Source organism: Falco biarmicus, chromosome Z (genome assembly GCF_023638135.1).
Source record: "Falco biarmicus isolate bFalBia1 chromosome Z, bFalBia1.pri, whole genome shotgun sequence".
In the NCBI taxonomy this organism is placed as follows: Eukaryota; Metazoa; Chordata; class Aves; order Falconiformes; family Falconidae; genus Falco; species Falco biarmicus.
In genome coordinates this window covers 50,843,961-50,862,680 of record NC_079311.1, presented here as the reverse complement: position 1 = coordinate 50,862,680, position 18,720 = coordinate 50,843,961, and the positions used below count along the sequence as shown (strand labels likewise).

The 18,720-nt window shown below is 34.2% G+C and overlaps 1 protein-coding gene across 1 annotated transcript in view; it reads left to right on the top strand.

Annotated features, from left to right (window-relative positions):
- The window catches only part of CCDC171 (coiled-coil domain containing 171), a 149,041-nt gene that overhangs the window by 65,266 nt on the left and 65,055 nt on the right, over positions 1 to 18,720 (top strand). Inside the window, 4 exon segments of the mRNA XM_056324797.1 lie at positions 596 to 712; positions 5,480 to 5,706; positions 6,346 to 6,513; positions 8,208 to 8,393. Coding sequence (XP_056180772.1) covers positions 596 to 712; positions 5,480 to 5,706; positions 6,346 to 6,513; positions 8,208 to 8,393 — 698 coding nt within the window.

The window sequence follows — 18,720 nt, the reverse complement described above, 5'->3', positions numbered from 1 at the left end:
ATTCTGACAAATGTAGATTCCCTTAAAAGGAAATGCTTAGTTTGTTAAGCATTGAAAGAAAAGTTACAACTACATGCGTGATCTCATACTATTTGATATGCCTTATGTTTGTGTTGCGGATTTCAGAACTAGGTGCTACTGCATCTTCTCTGTGGTAAATAGCTTGAAATTTTCTTAACTGATTGGCCATCAACATACTTTTTTAAAAGATATTTCCTCTTCTTTTATGAATAAATTTTAATATTTATTTCCTACTAAAAATGCACAAAGTTCGCTTTCTGATTCAGGTAAAATATTAGTATGAGGTTTCTAAATGTTCTTTAAAGATGATGTAGTCTACCTGTCCCTTACTGTTACCAGACCTGGTCTTGCTTCCCCCTACAAGGATAAATGGTATCAAAAATGTTTCCCAAACTAGAAGATCCATTTACTTTTCTGTTTTAGTAGTTCTGGAAGCATGTTTAATAAATTGTCCCAATAACATAATTAGTTTGTGTCTTACATACTTAGTTTAGGTCAGTTTCTGAAAAAGCTGGAGATAGTAGTGTGCCTTATCTAACTTGGTTTTATTGCTAGCTATAGTTCTGTTTCACAGGTTGTGAAGAGGAAAAAATACGCTGTGTTGAAGCACTCAGCTGGTTTACTAGTTCTAACCTCCTTGCTGCAATAATCAGTTCTGTCACTGAATTACAGGATATTGTAAAGAAAACAGGTAATTTTAAAAGTATATTTTGTAATAGAAGGTAAAAGAAACAATCAGGGCGCTTACATAATTTCCATTTTTAGGATATTAGTGAAACTATTCTGGATTAAATCTCTATAGAGAGCTGTGTTGTTGGAATGGGTTCATTTTCTTTAATTGATGATATGATACTTTATAATTTCAGTATGTAGATTCATGAAAACAGAAGGCTGGAGAATGCTTCTAGAAAGCATATGAACAGTTTCGCCTGGTTTGTTGTGAGATAAAAAAAAGGTATCTACACCATGCCAATAGATACTTGGCTAACCTGTTCTTAAAAACTAAAAAAGCTATTATATTTCATATAAAAAGCTTTATTATTTTTATTAAAACTTCCTAGTCACCTTGTTCCACTGCTCTAATAATCAAAAAGTATTTCACTGAAGTTCATTCTATTTTTTTTCTGTACAGAAAATCTACATAATTTCTATTTAATTTTTGTATTTCTTAAGTGTAGGCTCTAAAACTGGGACATATTCAACCTGGGACATTACTGCTGCTGACTGGAAGGAAATAATTTCCTACTGTATTTTATATGATACGAATCTGGAATTTCCAGATCTGGAAAGCAATTGAATTTGATGGATACTATTTTCATCTGGTTTACTTGCTATCTTGTGGTTTTTGAAAGAGAAAAAAAATGCTCTCAATTTATGTGATGTATGGTAGTCCTTATTTTATGTCTCTGTGTTCCCGATGTATATGCTTAATTAGATTTCTGTCTAGATTCCCTAAATTTCTTAGGCTCTCCTTGTATAGATCTCTACTATGCCTATGGAAAATTTTAGTGCCAGACTCTGGAAATGTCACCTCTTGATTCCCAGCTGTTAAGTGTCTTCCTTGATTTCTTTGCAATGAGGACTGATACAGTATCTCACTTGGGTCCTCTGTATTGCTGTCATCCTTAGTTCTTTGGTACCTGGTAGTTTCAAAGTCCAAACAATCTGTCACAGAACAAAGGATATTAAAGGAACAATAATTTATATGAGTAAAGGGAAACAGCAGAACAGAGAGGAGATGCGACATGTTCTAGAAGCCTGAACAGTAACCTGGTACCAGAAGTCAGCCATTGAATCAAAAGTCTTTCAGTTCAGTTTCAGGTGCTCTCTTTGGTCATCCTGTTTTCAGTAACTTTAATTTACATCTTTACAAAACAAAGCTTGAACTGTGTTTCAGAATATTTATGGGGTTTATACTGCAAATGTTCCTGTCTATTGTGTTGAGTAAAAACAGCAAATTGAAAAAGAATCAGGAGAAGTTTTACAGCAGCATCGATGTGCTGAAGTGACAATCTAATGATATTTTGCTGATATTGAAGTATATGAGATTTCTGGTGGACTCTGATACCTTTGCACTCAGAACAGTTTTGATTTTAAGAATTAGGAAAACCCATGCTGAGGGTGTTTTCGCCACAGTCAGTTTAGTGATTCTTTCATAGCTTATCTCTATTTCAAGTCATTTTCACAGAACCTCAAGACCTAACTGCTGATGTGCTATTTGATCTCATGAGCAACGGAATTCCAAAAGCCTCCCCAAGAACTTTTCGTTCAAAAAAGAGTAATAAATAATTTAAAGTTTGGCATGAAATTTCCAGAAGTATTGAAGTGATAAAGCTATGAAGGAATTCATTTGAAAGAAAGCTTGCACACTTAGGAAATTATTTTATGTTATATTTGAAATAAGATTTAAACCTTCAAACTGACTTAAATTATTATGATTTTTTATTTAATTTAAATAGGCAATCTGAGAGACATCTGCTCTATTCTGAGCTTGAAATAATGGCAGTTCCAGATTAGTCTGTACATCACAGGAGAAGCAGGCACAGGAGATGCTATCTAGATCTATGATATGGAATGGTTCATTGTCTTAAAATTACTTTTAAAGATGGCTAGGTTCTGAGGAACCATTTGGGGCAGTTGAAAGAAGCCAAATCCACATCACTCAGATAACGCTGGAACTTTTGGGCTTGTGTGCTCTGGTTGTTTGAGGCATATTTCTTGAACTTCTATCTTTTAAAAAAGTAATTTTGGTTTGACATTCATGATCATTTCACTTCACAATGTTCATTGGTTTTGTTCTTATTCCAGCATGTCTTGGAGCGATCTCTTAGCTTCAGTTTGAATATAGGTTCATTAAAGCATTGGGTCTTTTTTGCTTTGTTTTTTTGTAAGATTAATTTTGTAGGTTTGAACAGAATCTGTACTGTGATAAACCACAGACAGTAAAAGTCAAACTTTTTGACTACAAATATTGTCAACTGTTACTTATACAAAGCTTTTGAAGCTTAGCATGAAAGTGTCTTTGTAGTACTCTTAAACTCATCCTGCTGATTGTTCTATTTCACCAAAACAGAGTAAAGAATTCTTTCTTCATCTGTCAGTGAAGCAGATTTGTTGCTTTTCATTGTATTTTTCTTAAGGTAGAATTAATTGCTTTTTGTGATATACTTTTGTATTTGTTAGTGATTTCTTATATACATCACAATGTACATCATTTAATGCTTTTATTGTAATTCCTTGATCCTTTGTGGGCAAGTACTTAAAATGTATATACTTAAACTGTATATTCCCAGTGATTATGGATAATGTTCTGCGTGGAATTGCATTGTATTTTCACTTCATCATTCAAAGCAGTCAGTAACTTGCATCAACATATTTCTGTGTATTTACTGCAAACTGCACTTCATAAAACAAATAAATAAGCAGGGGTGATGATTTGCTTTTTTATTTCCCATCCCAAGAAAGTATCTTAAGTTGTGGGTGCTAAACTGTACTGAATAATGGGAATCCTGATTATGAAGTGAAATGATCATTTCAAAATGCTATAATTGCCTGAACTATTATTATTACTTTAATATGGTTAAACTGGAGGTTCTAGACATAGGGAAAGGGCCTGCCATCTTATGTACTGCACGTATGGAGAAACACTGTGTTTTTTGGCAGGCAAACAATCTCATGTAAATTGAGATACCAGGTGGAAATCCTAAAAAAAACCTGAAGGGACAGCAGCTCATTGACAGTGTCCTTGTTTTGGTATTTACCAAAAACATGGCAAAAGATGGTGTCACCTTACATGGAAGGCAATACAAATGTTCTAGTTTTAATTTTAGGTTTATTTGACTAAACATTTAAACTAGTGAATGCATAATGACTGGAGAAAAGAGATGGTCTTTGAAACTGAAAGACAGGTAGGAGAAGATAATCTGTGATAAGACTTAAAATGATGAAAGTTTTATATGATCAGTAATAGAGAACCAACATAAGGAAAAGCGATGAGCCTTGGCCAAAGTAGGAAGAACATTACCATGGCAGTTTCTTCTAGGTATGAGAATAATAATTATATTTATTTCAAAGGATGTTTTGTTATTTGAAGTGCAAGATAAAAACGCTGGATAAGTTTTTAGCTTTAAAGATGAATAGAAAGAGTGCTATCTTAGACATGAAGAAAAGACAGATTTACTCTTAGCTGGGATTATGGAGAGTACATACTCAAAAATGGTACTCCAGGTAAGTACTGAAATCATTAAAATGGTGGTGTTTTGAAACCAAGCAGGAGAATGCCTCTGAAAAAAAAGAGTATTTGATTTTATCCTGTGCACTTTTTTGTTTGCTCACAGATAAATGTCATCTCATGTGTGTAAAAGATAAATTATTTATGATGAGAATTATAATCTAAGAATATCAATAGTCATGAATCTTTGACTTATCCTCAAAATGTATAAAAAAAAATTCTTTAACTTAAAAAAGCCATTTTTTTTTCTGTTTATACTCTTAAGTAAATATTTTAATTTACTGCAGCAACAGGAGATCTGCTGTACTGCTGAATGTAAATAAGCTCCTCCATGCTTGTCGTCTTACACTGATAGTATCATAAGACAAGTAATGACAGATTAAGACCTGCCTAGCAGAGGGAAAACTAAATTACAAGACTTTTATTAAGGCATAAATAAACCTATTAACTGTTATCTGGAATACCAATTAGTGGAAGGAGCACTGACAATTTTATTTATCAACATTAAACACAATTATTAATTACAGACCTGACGAATCTAGCAGTAAGCAGGACATGTTGGGTGTGCTGGGGCCTTAAGTCCATTATATGAGAAGGATGATTACCAAAATCCTGTGGGGAAATAAGTAATTGTAGCTGTAAAATTTTAATTGCCTTGGAATAAGGTAAATTATATTCTCTTGTCTCAGAATATAAATAGTATGGCATTAAGGTACCAAGCCTCGCTAATTTTGAACAGCAAATGATTTAGACATCTATAGAGGGGAGGGAAGAGGAGTCAGGAAACCCTCAGAAATTTGCGGTGTAAATACTGCGATAAAGTGATTCACCATGTGCTGTCACTTCTGACATACTTGACCTGGCTTGCATTTGTCTCACTTGTTTTCTGAATTACGAAACTGCAACACCCGAGAAAGACTAAGAAAGTAGAGTATTGGAGGACAACATAAAAAGAACGGGATAACTATTATTTGACAAACTAATCCTTTTCTTTAGAATCTTATCCTACCCTTCAGTCCAAAGGTTGATAAGAGTAGTGTGGTCATTGCTAAATACAGAATTTGTCCCAGAGTCAGTCTTGAGAGATTCCTGTGAGCTCAATTTTCCAATCTTGAATGGAAATTTACTACTATTTTAAAGGTGCTGTTTGTTGTTACTTTTTTCCACTGAAAAACCCCAAAACTAATAACCTACTTGATGTTTCTTTTATTTTGTTGTTTCTTAAAGATCCAGAGCCCTGGGTTTCTGGACACTTACTTGTAAGCGCAGCCAGGAACTCCTTTGCAAGACTTATGGACAAGCTGATTGTACTAATGGAGACTGTTTCGCTAGACAGCAGCAGGAGAGTTACTTATCTGGAGAAAGACTCCTTGGTACAGAGGCTGGCTCATGGACTTCATAAAATAAACATCCAGGCTGTGGAAGCTGGATTCTGTGAAAGACTACCCATTATGGTATGCATATTTATAATGCTGTTTCATGTAAACACTAGGTTCACAGAATGTTACAGTGAAGCTCTCTTGATAGTACTATTAATTTTGTTTCAAACTGTTTATGAGTTCATTACTTTGTAGTCAACTGTATAGAGAATCAGAAGTTTATTTGCAACATCCGTAACCATTAAGGTGTGAATAGATCTTTGTCAAAAAAGAAGAGATCCAAGAAAATGGTGTTTTTTAAAAAAGTTCTATCGAAGTTGTATTTGCTTTATAAAGACAAACTTGCTTTTGGCTTTAACTAAATGTTAAGGATCTTCTTTTTTATGTGCTATTTTTTCTCCTCCTGACTGTTCCATCTAGCGGTAAAAATAACCTTCTTCCCTTTCACCAAAATGAGAGGATAATCTCTTCCTCACATCATCTGTCTATTATTGTGGGCCTTATGTGAACACAAGTACTTCCAAAAAACCAGAATTTTCAGTAACCCTCAGCAGTAGGTGAAATAGGTTCACATTTTTACACTTGTGTGTGCCTTTTAGAGATGGAGGACAAAGTGACAGCTTTGTCTGATTTGCTTGGCTATTAAATATGATTGATTTTATTGCTAAAATAACACATTTTATAGCACATGAATTTGTTTCTGTTTACTAACAGAAAAGCATAGCATCCTTGAAGAAGCAAATATTTGAATTTACACAAAGACTTCATACAGCAGAGGTGGAACGCCGCGCACTGCGCCTGAAACTTGCAGAATTCGAATGGAATTTCAGTGAGATGAAAAAAGAGGCTGACAGAACCCAGAGCCAGATGTTTAAGCAATCTGTAAGTATATTTGATTTAGATAAGAGTGCTTAAGAGATCCTCTTTTTCACACTTTGATTTGCATTCTTTTGAAAAACAAGTATAAAATCAATCTACTATTCACAAAATTTTATAGAAAACTTGCCTTGTAAATTTTACTAAACTAGAAGTCAACTGTATTTGTAAGTATCTCCTTTCCACAGGAGTTTCTCTTTGATTTGTAGAATGAGGTATCTGTGTAAATTACATGTTTGGTCTTCAGCAACCCAGGTTTTCTTCCGTATATTGAAAACATTGGTATGCTTTATATACCCTAAAAGGATTTATAGATTTCATTTTAACAGAGTAAATTCAGCTGGAATGAGGATATCCAGTAAGATGTTAATGAGAATTCCCTAAAGCATAAATGTAGTATTTTAAACTCTGCATGGATATTGCTGAATATTATGATAGACTTTTTACTGTAACTTTGAGTATACGTTTAATCCTGAGCTAGTCAGTGCAAATTGTAATGTGGCTGTTTCCCTGAAGGAGTAAGTTTATGGCAAGGAGAAAAAAAAAGCCCTCTTCTATATTCTCAGTAGCAGATAGGCACCAAATTCCTCTGGCCCTTTGTTGTCACTGATCGATTTACTTAAACACTGTGAGTTCACTAACCTGTAAATGGCACTGTCTGGCAAGAATGAGAAGAGACAACAAAAAGGGTTCTGTAACCACTTGAAACCATAGTGTCGTGAATAATGGACTTGGTGTTTGAGGGATTAATGCCATTTTGTGGGTTGTCAGTTTGTTCCCTGTTGTACTTGTGGAACTGTGCCTTCAGTCCTTATTGGAGGGGAAGAAACTTGTCTTACTTTTAACATGCTGGAAGTTCACTGGACTCATTTCCTCTTCCTTTTATAGGCTGCATTCAGAATTGAGCTCACATCTGATCTGTCTGTAGAGAAGGTGAATAGATGAGGATACTTATACATACTTCACAGGTGCATGCTATAACTGAAGCAGTTGTGTCCCAGAATGAGCAGCATTTTCTGTAGCTGTGCCCAATGTTCATCCTGAGACCTAGTTGGTAGACCTGTCAGTATGTCCCTTCCAAAACACTTCCAAGCAGAGAATATGTAATTGAAAGAAAAATGAACAATTTTACATCCATTCTCCTTCGTATTCCTAGTTGGTAAAATGGATTTTTTTCCCCTCAAATTGTCAAGGTTATATCTAAACATCTTCAGTTTTGTTCTTAATGAGTATTATTCCCTTACAGTTCTGGGACACTTAGATGCAATTGTCAAATTTTAGATTGTCAATCAAACATAGATTATTATTTTCCTTGAAGACTTATTTCTTCTTTCTGGAGCATTTGGGGAGGGAGGAATTGAGTCCAGAAAGGTATTTTCAAGGGTTAATAATTTTCAAGGGTTAACGCACTGAAATGTGGGACATGGGTCAGCATATTTCCTTCTAAATATTGATTCTTTACAACCTGGGGTGCTAATTAGAAAAGAATAATGAATGCATACTTTTTACAGTACCCTGAATGCTTTTGTGAAAAAAGTTGTCTGCTGTTCTATTGTTCAGTCATCTGTCTTTATGTTAAAACCCCTAAATATGCAGTTTTTGTCTTAGAATTTGATATTTGCAAGTGGAACTCTGAAAGTCAAGCATGTAAACAAGTGAATGTAGTTACATAATCAAACACAGTTTATTTCCCTTATCAGGAATTGATCACCCATGAGAGGTTTGAAAGTGCATGCGAAGAATTAAATAACGCATTACGCTGGGAACATGGGGCACAAATGCTTCTGAATGAACAGGCGCAACAGCTACAGAAGTTAAAAAATGAACTAGAACTGCACTGCAGTGAAGAAGCAGATAAAAACCAAGTCTTAAGTGAAACTGTAAAGGTAAGATGGTTATCCTTCTGGAATAGGCATCAGAAATATACCTTTTGTTGAATAAGCCAAATCTTGCGGTTCTTGTGCAAATAAAATTATAGGATGCATGCACACATACTTCTCAGGCCGTTGGAATTTTTGGGTACTCAGAAAACTTTCAAGGTGAAACTTCAAGTTATTACTTCCCTTTTCTGTTTTTGGGACTCGGATTGGTGGATCTGTAATCTGTCAAGTGTCTGGATTTTATGTGATACATAAGAGATACAAATTCTAGCTATCAGATGTTTGCAGACTATAGGAAGAATAAAGGAAGAACACAGGAGTAAGTATAGAAATATTTCAATTTTTGATAGAGATCATAATATTTTAAAGCCTGGATTAACTGTTTCTGGAATGTAATCATAACGAATGCATTTTTCAGTCTGGAATATGCTAGATGAGAGTAGAGAGAGATCCTTTTTCATCAGGATTTAGAATTTTCCCCAGACCTAATGAGTCATGAAGGAAAAGACGTTATCAGAACCTCTGATAGCAAATCAAGAGAGGATAAGAGGTTTGAAACCAGGTAGCTATCTAACATGGAAAGAGAAGAACCTTGTGATGGCAGGCCAGTAATCAGTGGTGACCTGAGCTTTGCAGCTTTTGTTTATTTTTTATTTAAAGCAAGTTTTGCTGCTTGTCTGCTGTTCAGCCCTGCTACTGTCTTTCCACCTCCCAGTATTCTGTGGATAGTTGAGCAAAAGAGTCTGTTTCAGTGGTATTTTAAGAAATAGAAGCATTTGTGATTCTGAGGAAGATTTAGAGACGAAGTGGTAAGAAAGGTCAAGAGGCAAGAGGAGAACCAAAAAGTACAAGCTATAAAACTAGTAGAAATGCCAGCAACCTTTGTTGAAAACGTAACAGTGAAAATGGATGTCGAAGAGGATGACTTGCAGCAGAGTTGAAGTGATGTACAGTGGAGGAAGCTGAAGGATGTTAAATTTAAGGAGGGTTTTCATTAGCAGTATTATTTACTAAAATTGTCTTACTTCAGTAAGGATGAAAGACAATGGCATTTCCAATTTACCTGTTGTTTTTTATGTTTTTTCTCCCTCCCAGGCACCTAACTTTGGGTGTTTCATTTCAATACAAGAATAAACTTACGTAATGTTCGTCAGGTTACTTTTTTGTTTCAGAAATAACTGCAGTGTATATAAGCCATTAGATCTGTGTTTGATTTCTTTGGGAAATAGTTGATTCAAGATTTAAAATGAGTATTAGGATTATAAAGAAGGGAGGGAGTGGAAAGTAAGTGTTATCTGAAATCTTCATCAGGGTCTACTCTTTATACATTAGTGTATGGTATTTCACCATGTTTTAATTTATGTGTAAGACATACTTTTACACTTGTTCAGAGGAAATAAAACAAAATGTCAATTGTAGGCATTTAAAATATAGGCTGGAGTTTTAAACAAATTTATTACATGATGATTCTGATTGTTATTAATTAAAGGCTAGATGCAAATTTTTTTTGAGACAGTAATGATCCTAAAATTAATTCTAATACTGCAGCTCCCTAGCAGTTGTTTGCTACTGGAACAACTTGATTCATTGTAAGATGTTTGATTATAGCTGAAATCTGTAAAGATACAATACAATGTTATAATACAGCTGTTGTGATAGGATGGAGGATAAGAAAGTTGACAAAATAAGCCTTAGAGCAAAAACTTTCCACTTAAAGTTAAACTGATCTGGTTTTCTGATTGTATTACTTTATAATTCTCAGCGATTTCCGTGGAGAAGTTTTGAACCAAGTTTCAGTTGTAGTCTTGTTACTGTGTACTGTCCCTAAATTTTATAGCATGAGGCTGGTTGATGTCTCTTTAATTCCTTTGTGATGTTTACTACGATAATTAGCACAAAATGGTTTTGTGGTCATAATGGGCCTGTACCATTGACTGTATCAAGGAAGGAAACAAGATCAGCTACAGTAGCATGGCAACACATGTTTATGGTCTTGTGTTTCTTGATTTTTTTTATCATGCATATATTATTTTATAATGTATACTTCCTAAATCATCATCTTGCCTTCAGTTTTTATCATTGCTTTTTACAGTTCCAAACCTGTGCTGCGTAAGTATTTCCTAAATTCAGGCAGTAGTCTAACACAATCTACTTTGATACCAAGAGGTAAAAGGACATTTTTTTTTAATTTTGAGGTCTACATGTTTGGGTTTTTGAAACTTACAAAAAAGTCTTTCATAAGCTTTTTTTTTCTCCCATGTTTACCACAATTCCACTTTATTCATGGCTTTATTCATTAAAAGGCAGAAATAGTGTCTGCCTTTGCCTTAGTGTTTGAACTAAGAAACATTTTTCTCTTGGCCAAGCGGTTTTTGTGCCCTAAAATTATAGAGTTTTTTTTAGTTCTTGTGTTGCAGTACAGGGGAACAATCTCATCTTTGTAATAATCAACCCATACCTTTTAAAACAGTGTTCTCAACAATTGCATAAGCTTTTAAACTCTTAAATAGTACCAAAGTATGGAAAAAAACCCACCTGTTGCACTGAAAAAACTAAAAAATACGCCTCCATCTTCATCTTAAGATATAAAATAATCTATCAGTCTAGACAAATTATATATAAAATGTTGAAGAATGTGATAGTGGACAAATGATTTCAGATGGAATAGTGTCATGGAGTTAAAAAAACTTGCTTTGAATTCTTTATTCATAGTTTTTAAACAAGTGAGAAGGGGTAAAATAAAATATTAGATATTTTTACTTTTGATAACTTATTTTTAAACTTACTCAAACTTCAGCAGCAATCAGGAGATACTTTGGTATTCATGCACTTCCATAAAGTAGGCTTATTAAAGGAGTAATACTTAATTTCTTAGCTTTATCGGTTCAGATTTTAATCCTGTATATTCTTATCTTCTTAATGGTGTATACCATAGAGACATCCAAGGTAGCCAATTAGATTCAAGGTCAACTGGAACTAAGCAGCTCTTCTACACCACTTTTTTTATTAGATGAGGTAAATCAGTAGCTCTGATTCCCCTGTCTTTGAAGAGAAACTTTTACAAAAATGCTAAACAGGCATCTATAACAGACAATTTTTACTGCTTATACAAGCATGTCTTAATTCCAGTAAAATAATTTTTCTTCATATTGAGAAGCACTGTGTGTATATTTACTTCCTTTTAGGTATATTAGTACTGTAATAAGAAAAAAGTATCTTTTTTAGGTTTAATTTATGGAGCGTAGTCCTGTAAATCATTAATGAGTAACTTTGTGCATTTCAAATGCAATATATGTTAAATCACATATCTTGCTACTTACCTGCCTCAAAAATAGTCTTCAATAGATGTTTTAAAAGAAGATACCCTAAATTTAGGGTTTATTCACTCTGCTGAATTCAGTGAAACTGCCATTGATTTATGACATCATCAATGAGAAACAAATCTCATCCAAATGTCTGAGGAGGAGCTTTGGAGTGTTTATTTTACTATGTATTTCATTTAAATCATAGTATGCATATTCTGTGTTGAGAAAGTATAGTATCCTTTGCTAAACAGAGACATCTGAATTAATTAGATTCTGATGGAGATTGGAATTGCTAAAAGCGTTTGTTTTCACTGAGCAGGTTCTTTGTTCTTGGTGTGGATTTCAGGTGAAGGTGGTACACAATTTGCTTCTTTTTGTTGCTTTTCCTTTTCATACTTTTTTAGCCACATACTTACCCTGGAAAATAATTTCAGTTATTTATACAATTTCTTTTACTAATACCATTGAACACACTTGCAAGTCAGTTTTATAGTTTGCTATTCCGCAAATGATGTGGTATCTTCACTTATACAGAAAAGTTAAAAGACCTCACTTACATAAGGAAGACCAAGTGATTTTCATGCTTCTCAAATAGAAGAGCAAAGGTTACAGTCAGTATATGAACAGAAATGGGGTTTGGATTTTTTTTTTCAAGTCTCTTGACATCCTATGTTGGAAAGGTCATCAGAATTAGAGCTCACTGAAGGATACTGTTGATTCCCAAAAATTTGCTTGCCATTTTTTCAAGTAATGGCATTTTTATGTATTGCCTGGTTAAGTTGAGGGCTGTTCTTTAAAGAAAGCAGTGTAGCTGATTACCATTAGCATCTAACTTAATAGAGACTTTGTATTAATCAAGCTTAGCATGTTAAAGAGAAGCAAGCTCCCCTCTGAATAGTTTAGAAACTAAAATTCATAATTCATTAATTTTCTTTTTTTTTTTTAGTTTCTATACTCTCTGTTCTGAACACCTAAATAATTTATGAAGTAGGTAAGGATGGATTAGCATTGCCATCTGCCCTATTGTTAGTCACAAGAGGTCATATGTTTTCTTATCACAATAAATTACAGGTTAAACAGTTTTGTCATGTGTTTCAGTTTGGGTTAACACTATTTGTAAAGCAAGCCTCCTTGTTCTTGTTCTGTTACATAACTTCCACTACTGATAACTTATTAGCTAGATAGTCTTCAGATAGTTAGGTCAAGTAAAGACTTGCCCTGGAGCTGGTCATCTGTGCTTTCTTGTTTAAAGATTGCAATGCATTCATTGTACATTAAACTTAGGTGTATGGGAAGGGGTAGTATTCCCAAGCTTCCTTCTAGTAGCTGCTGTCTTTACATAATAAGAGATGGACTGGACCTGAGAGCTGCTTTTCACAGAAGGAAAAAGAAGGTGACTGTGGCCGAGTCTGCAGACCGTTACTCAGCCTGTGCTTCAGATACCTAAACTTAAAATTCACTTTAAATTTCTCTCATCTGTGGTTTGTCCATGGTGTGAGTTTGTTTCATTGTCTTACTGTCTTCATTATTATCTTATTGTTTTTAAAATTACAAACTTGAGCATTAAATCTTCTCTTGGAGATCAATAATTGTACTCCATTCTGTTTAGCACTTTGAAAGCAGCTCTTTATGTTGTGCATGGCTCTCCTGGCTTTGCTTCTCTGGTTAGTCTCCAAGATTCAGGATCCAAGGGTTGCCCTGTTTGGTTTCTATTTTAAAGATCACTTCATTAGGAATATTGATCCCTGCATTTCCTCGCTGAACTACCTTATTTCCAGCCAGGTTGTTAGTTAGGTCTGTGTATTTCCTTTGTTCTGTGCCTAGAACATTCATCAGTATCAGCATGAATACTCTGGAGGGACTGAGGTCAGTACATGGCCTTTGGAAAGTATTGTATTTGCTCTGTAGTCATCAATGAGGCAACTAAGCAACTAACATCCAAGTTGCTGAAGGTCTGCGTTAACTTTTCTGGAAAATATGTAAGTAATGAGCAAAATAGAAGAAAGAAAAAAAGTTAAAAATTGTGGTTATGAACTAGTAATGTGTTTGCATTAACATGAAATTCAGTACAACAGTTCAAAATTTTCCAGTATCAGTCACACATAATTTAATTAGAAGCTCTTGTTTTGAAAAGATACTGACATTACCTTTGCGTTAGTTTCATTACTCAGCAGTTGCTCTTTTGTCCAATTTTGCAAGTTGAATGTCAGTAATAGTTTATTGTAATGTGAACAATTTTAAGATTTCATGTTGGAAATCGAACATGTATTCATACCAAGAGAATGTTTTTTGTTATTTTTTAAATTATCTTGCTGCACAATATTTTATTGGTTAGTGGTAAAAATATTGTTCAAGCTTTTTTTGTCAGGCAAATTGTTTACTATCTTGGTATAGTAAGAAAGTAATAAAATAATATCCAAAACTGATTCTGCTTTACATTGAGAGAAAAGTGAAAGGAATTGTCAGTTTATTACATTTATGTTCAAACTAGTCAGTTGTAAACATCGTTTATCTAATAAGAAAAGACAACCCTATGTTAGGAAAATTTGTATTTAATTTTTAATGTGTTGAAGAGTTTAAGATAACTGAGGAAGATGCTTTCAGTGTTGTAACAATTTGGGTGTAATTTAAACACTGAGGGAGAGCAATGGAGTAAGTCATGATTACATGATTACATAACATCACTTTTGTTAATTATGACCAGGAGTTAATTTCCAGGTAAGAATAGGTTTTCCCTTCTATAGAAAATAACGGAGTAAATTTGATCATGCTAGTCTTAATTCAGTAGTCTGATTTCAACAGTCATTTTACTAATCATGCACTGAAGTGTCCTTCTGCTGTTAGTTTCCGGAGGAAGGCAAGTAACCAAGACAGGCAGAATTGTGCCCAGGAATAATGAAACCAATGTGGAAACAAGTCAATAATTTGGACTGCATGTTACTTCTCAACAGATGGCTAAGACCTTGAGGTTTTGGTCAAATATATTAATGACTGCAGAGAGTGTAGAATACTGTAGTTATAATTTTACAGTGTAGTAATGTTGCCTGTTTCAGAGGATGCTTTTTATCTTGAGCATTTGCTGCGCCATGCTAGTAAAAAAAGAAGAAATTCTCACGTTCTATCAAAGATTAAATAAAAAGGAAAACTTTAACAAAGTAATTGCATGAACCAGAGGATTTTTATTGTCTTTTAAAAGTAACTTCCAATATTTTCTACGTATTCAATTTGCAGGAACTGTTTGCCTTCCTTGGGGGAAGGGGAGAATAAATGGAACAATATTGGGATCTGAAAGCTTAATGGTCTTATTGCTTCATCATAATTATACTAATAAACACTTTTGTCCATGACCTTGGAATTTATAGTGCAGTGAAAGATTTATTGACATGTATTTGGAAGAAAAACGGGATTATTGTGTAATTACAGTGTGTGGTTATTAAGCATATGTACTTACATACCATTTATCTGTGTTATTTCAAGACCTTCAGCTATGTTTCAGTTTCCACTCAAAAATTCAGAAAGCCTTCTTGGTAAATCCAGTGCCTGGGAGATCTTTGTTATATTATTGGGTCCACTACAAAGTAACTTTGTTACCTTGAAATGTGCAGAGGGGATCAATAGCTTTTTAAAACAGCATGTGATGTTTTTAAAGAAATGTTCTAAATGCCGTTTTTCCTAGTAGTTTAGGTATCAATGTGTAGGACTTTCTGCTCTACAGGTTCTTCATATACAAGTCCTTCATACACAGATTTACTTCTTGCTGCTGTTTATCAAGGGTATCTCTAGGTCCTCGTGGTTTTTTTCATATTGGAATATAATTCAGTATGTATCTAACTCACATAAGGCTAAAGCAAGAGATGCATTCCTTTATGCTTTGGTCCCCTTTGTAATTCTATGTAGCTTTGGCTTGTAGCAGCCATGCCTCATCTTTCACATAATTTGTTGTTTTTTTTTTTAAATTTAATTTAGCACTCCATTTTCATTAGGTATTCAATGATTTTTTCAACAAGTTTTTTCAAAACTTGTACCACTTTCAGTTTCCAAAATCTATAGCTATGCTATCTTCTTTTAATGATGAAAAGCATGGAACCTGTTCAACACTGTAGCAAGGTAACAAACTCCAAACAGAAATTTTTTTTGTTGCTTAAATTTTTCTGTTGACTTTGACATTATATATTTATGAAAAACTTACTGAAGTTCTTATTGCCACATGAGTCTCTTTACTGTCTCAGAAGAACTTTAAAAAAATATTTTAAAACTTTCCAGCTAAAGTAAACCCACCTTGTTTATTGTTGTCCATCTGTCATCATCCCCCCTGCCCCCATCTCCCCAGGAATAATACAATAAGTAGTAAAGTAATTTAAAAATTAGGAATTTCAGATTCTCAATTCCAAGTGACAGTCCCAAGATTTTATTTATAAATAGTACTGCATTGTCAAGCAAGGAAATGTCTCAGGTGTGAGAACGAAGAAATAATTGTTCTTAAAAAAGTTTATGATAATTTACCAAAATAATTGGTTGTGTAGTATCACCCAGTGTGTTTGATAAGAAGGCGTGTTTATTACTGTTGCTTCTGTAGGTAAATGAAGCAGGCAATTTTCCAAGTTCTGTACTGTCATGGTCCCATTTTGTCTTATACTTCAGAAGCATACCAAAAGTGAAGAATATGAATTCAGTTTAACAGTTGCAGTGATTTATCGCTGTCAGTCTCCTTCAGGATCTGTGTGTGGCATGCTCAGAAAAACATTTTTTCTTTAAGGTTTGTGCTCTCAGTTAGTATTTGGTATGACACAAAGCATATCCAGAGGGAAGGGAGACACCCAATCAATATGCCTTCATAGCACTTTGATCTCCTTGCTGAATATTGGTATGTAATGTATCTTTGATGCTTTTTCCACAGAATGATTTAGAAGTGGCCTTTTATATTAGTTAAATTTCGTTTTACTGTATCTGTACTTTCTACTAAGAGGACTGGTCTCCAGTTTTTAATGAAGAGAGGGATAGGGGTGACCTGTATAAAAGAATAGACCTTTCAATATGAAATTACATATTTATCAATTCATTCTTATTTTATGGAGGTTTAAAGAGTAAAATGGATAAAGAGAATCATGTATGCGTCTCTTCCCCCTGCAGATACTTCATGCAGCAGGATGTGGTTGGCATAATACTAAAATAAAATATGCATACACTAAACAGCATTTGGAGCTGTCTGTAGAAACACATATACCTGAATACAAATGTACGGTTTGGTCAGAACTCTTCTGAAGGAGAATGGAATATTTCAATGTAGACTGTATAAAGTGATAAATCTGCTGAAGCCCACATTAATGTTAGTGCCATGTTAAAATAAATTTGTCCAATTTATTAGTTAAAGAAAATTAAAAACTCTTGCTGAAGAAAGATCAAAACTTTAGGTGGCATAAACTGACATACATGACGTTGTCCGTAACTGTTTAGTATGGTCGCTCATACTAAAGTGCAAGTTTCTGGTGGAATTGTGCAGCAGCCTCTTCCAAGAAACTGCTGCAGAGTGACCAGAAGCACTAAAACAACTGGGACCACCAGTATATTGAGGTCATAGACAGTGTTATTTTCTTACTCAGAACTGAGCCTTAAGTTCTATTTAGAAAATGTCTTGAAACTGTTCTGGAGACTCTTAGGATTCCCATCTCTTTGAATCAGTGTCTGAAGTAAAGACATACAGCCAGTGTACCATAATACTAGTTTCTTAAATTTAGTTCTGAAGGAGAATGCTGTGTGATTTAACCTGTCCCTGCTGACTTTTTAGTCTGTGTCCAGATTCCCACTGACTTCAAATTGTATACCTTTCAAAATAAACAATGGGAATGAAATTGCAGTTATTTAATTTGTAAGTAATACTTCATTGTCATTGTTAATAATTTCATTGCTGTTGTTTCTCCTTCTTTCTGAATTAACTAACTGTTACAATTTAGAAATATTCCAAACAAATCGAGTGATGCAGATTCAGTGGAAGAGTATTTTTTTGAAACTTGAAATAGTCTGTTCCTGGGCTTAGAAATGTTACTGATAATGCAAGATCATTAAGACCAGTAGGACATGATCAGAGACAGATGGTTTGAACCCAGTTTACTGATAATGAAATGCAAGAAACTGGTGCAATATGTTGTGTCATCATATTTCTATATTTCTGTATATGTACATGTGATATAGTAGTGCTTGTAAGGCATAGTAAAGATAAAGTCTAAAGTTTGTATCTATCTTCTGCACTGTGATAACGTGCACAGTTAGATAATGTATAGCAAAATTAGGCAACAGCTATTGAAGATGCTTGTTTATAGCAGAGAGCAGTATTACAGAGCAGCATTGGAATTTCCCTGTAAAGTTAGGTGCCTCACATACAGGTATGTGAGAGAGTTATGAACAGTCCTTTTTTGCAGTACCAGGTATAAACCATCTTTTTGAAATGTTGGAACTGTAACAAGTATAAGGCTGGGAGTATTGTCAGGGTAAAAAGTGTAACAGTGAAAAAAACAGGATTATTTCTTTTCTGTGGTGCTTAAGTAACTGATGTAAAGGTGTGAGTGATACTACCAAAGCACAGAAAAACTGCCGCTCCTGCGGGGCTGGATCTTGTCTAGTCTGCAGTTGTGCAGCGTTAGGTGTTGTGGTGGGAGAGGAATTAACTTTTCTAGGGAGAAGAAAGAAACATCAGGCCTGGGGTAGCATGTCAGAGGTGAATGAGGAGTGAATGACTCATGCCACCATGCATGTGATTCCGAAAATTTATTCTTACTTAATGTCAAGGGGTTTTCTAATACACTTGAAAACTTACAGTGATAAAGCTTGAGTTTTTCTAGAATTGTCTTTATTCCATAAAGGTGGTATAATCCTTCTCTGTGGCTTTCTAGTAATACTAATGTAATTCACTTGGCTCAGAAGATAATAGAAGTTTTTTATTATCATGTGCATAAATTCTATTACATACTTCTAACATTTCCTAAAATATTGTTTAAAAGTAGGGCTTAATTATTATCTCTGGTCAGATCAGT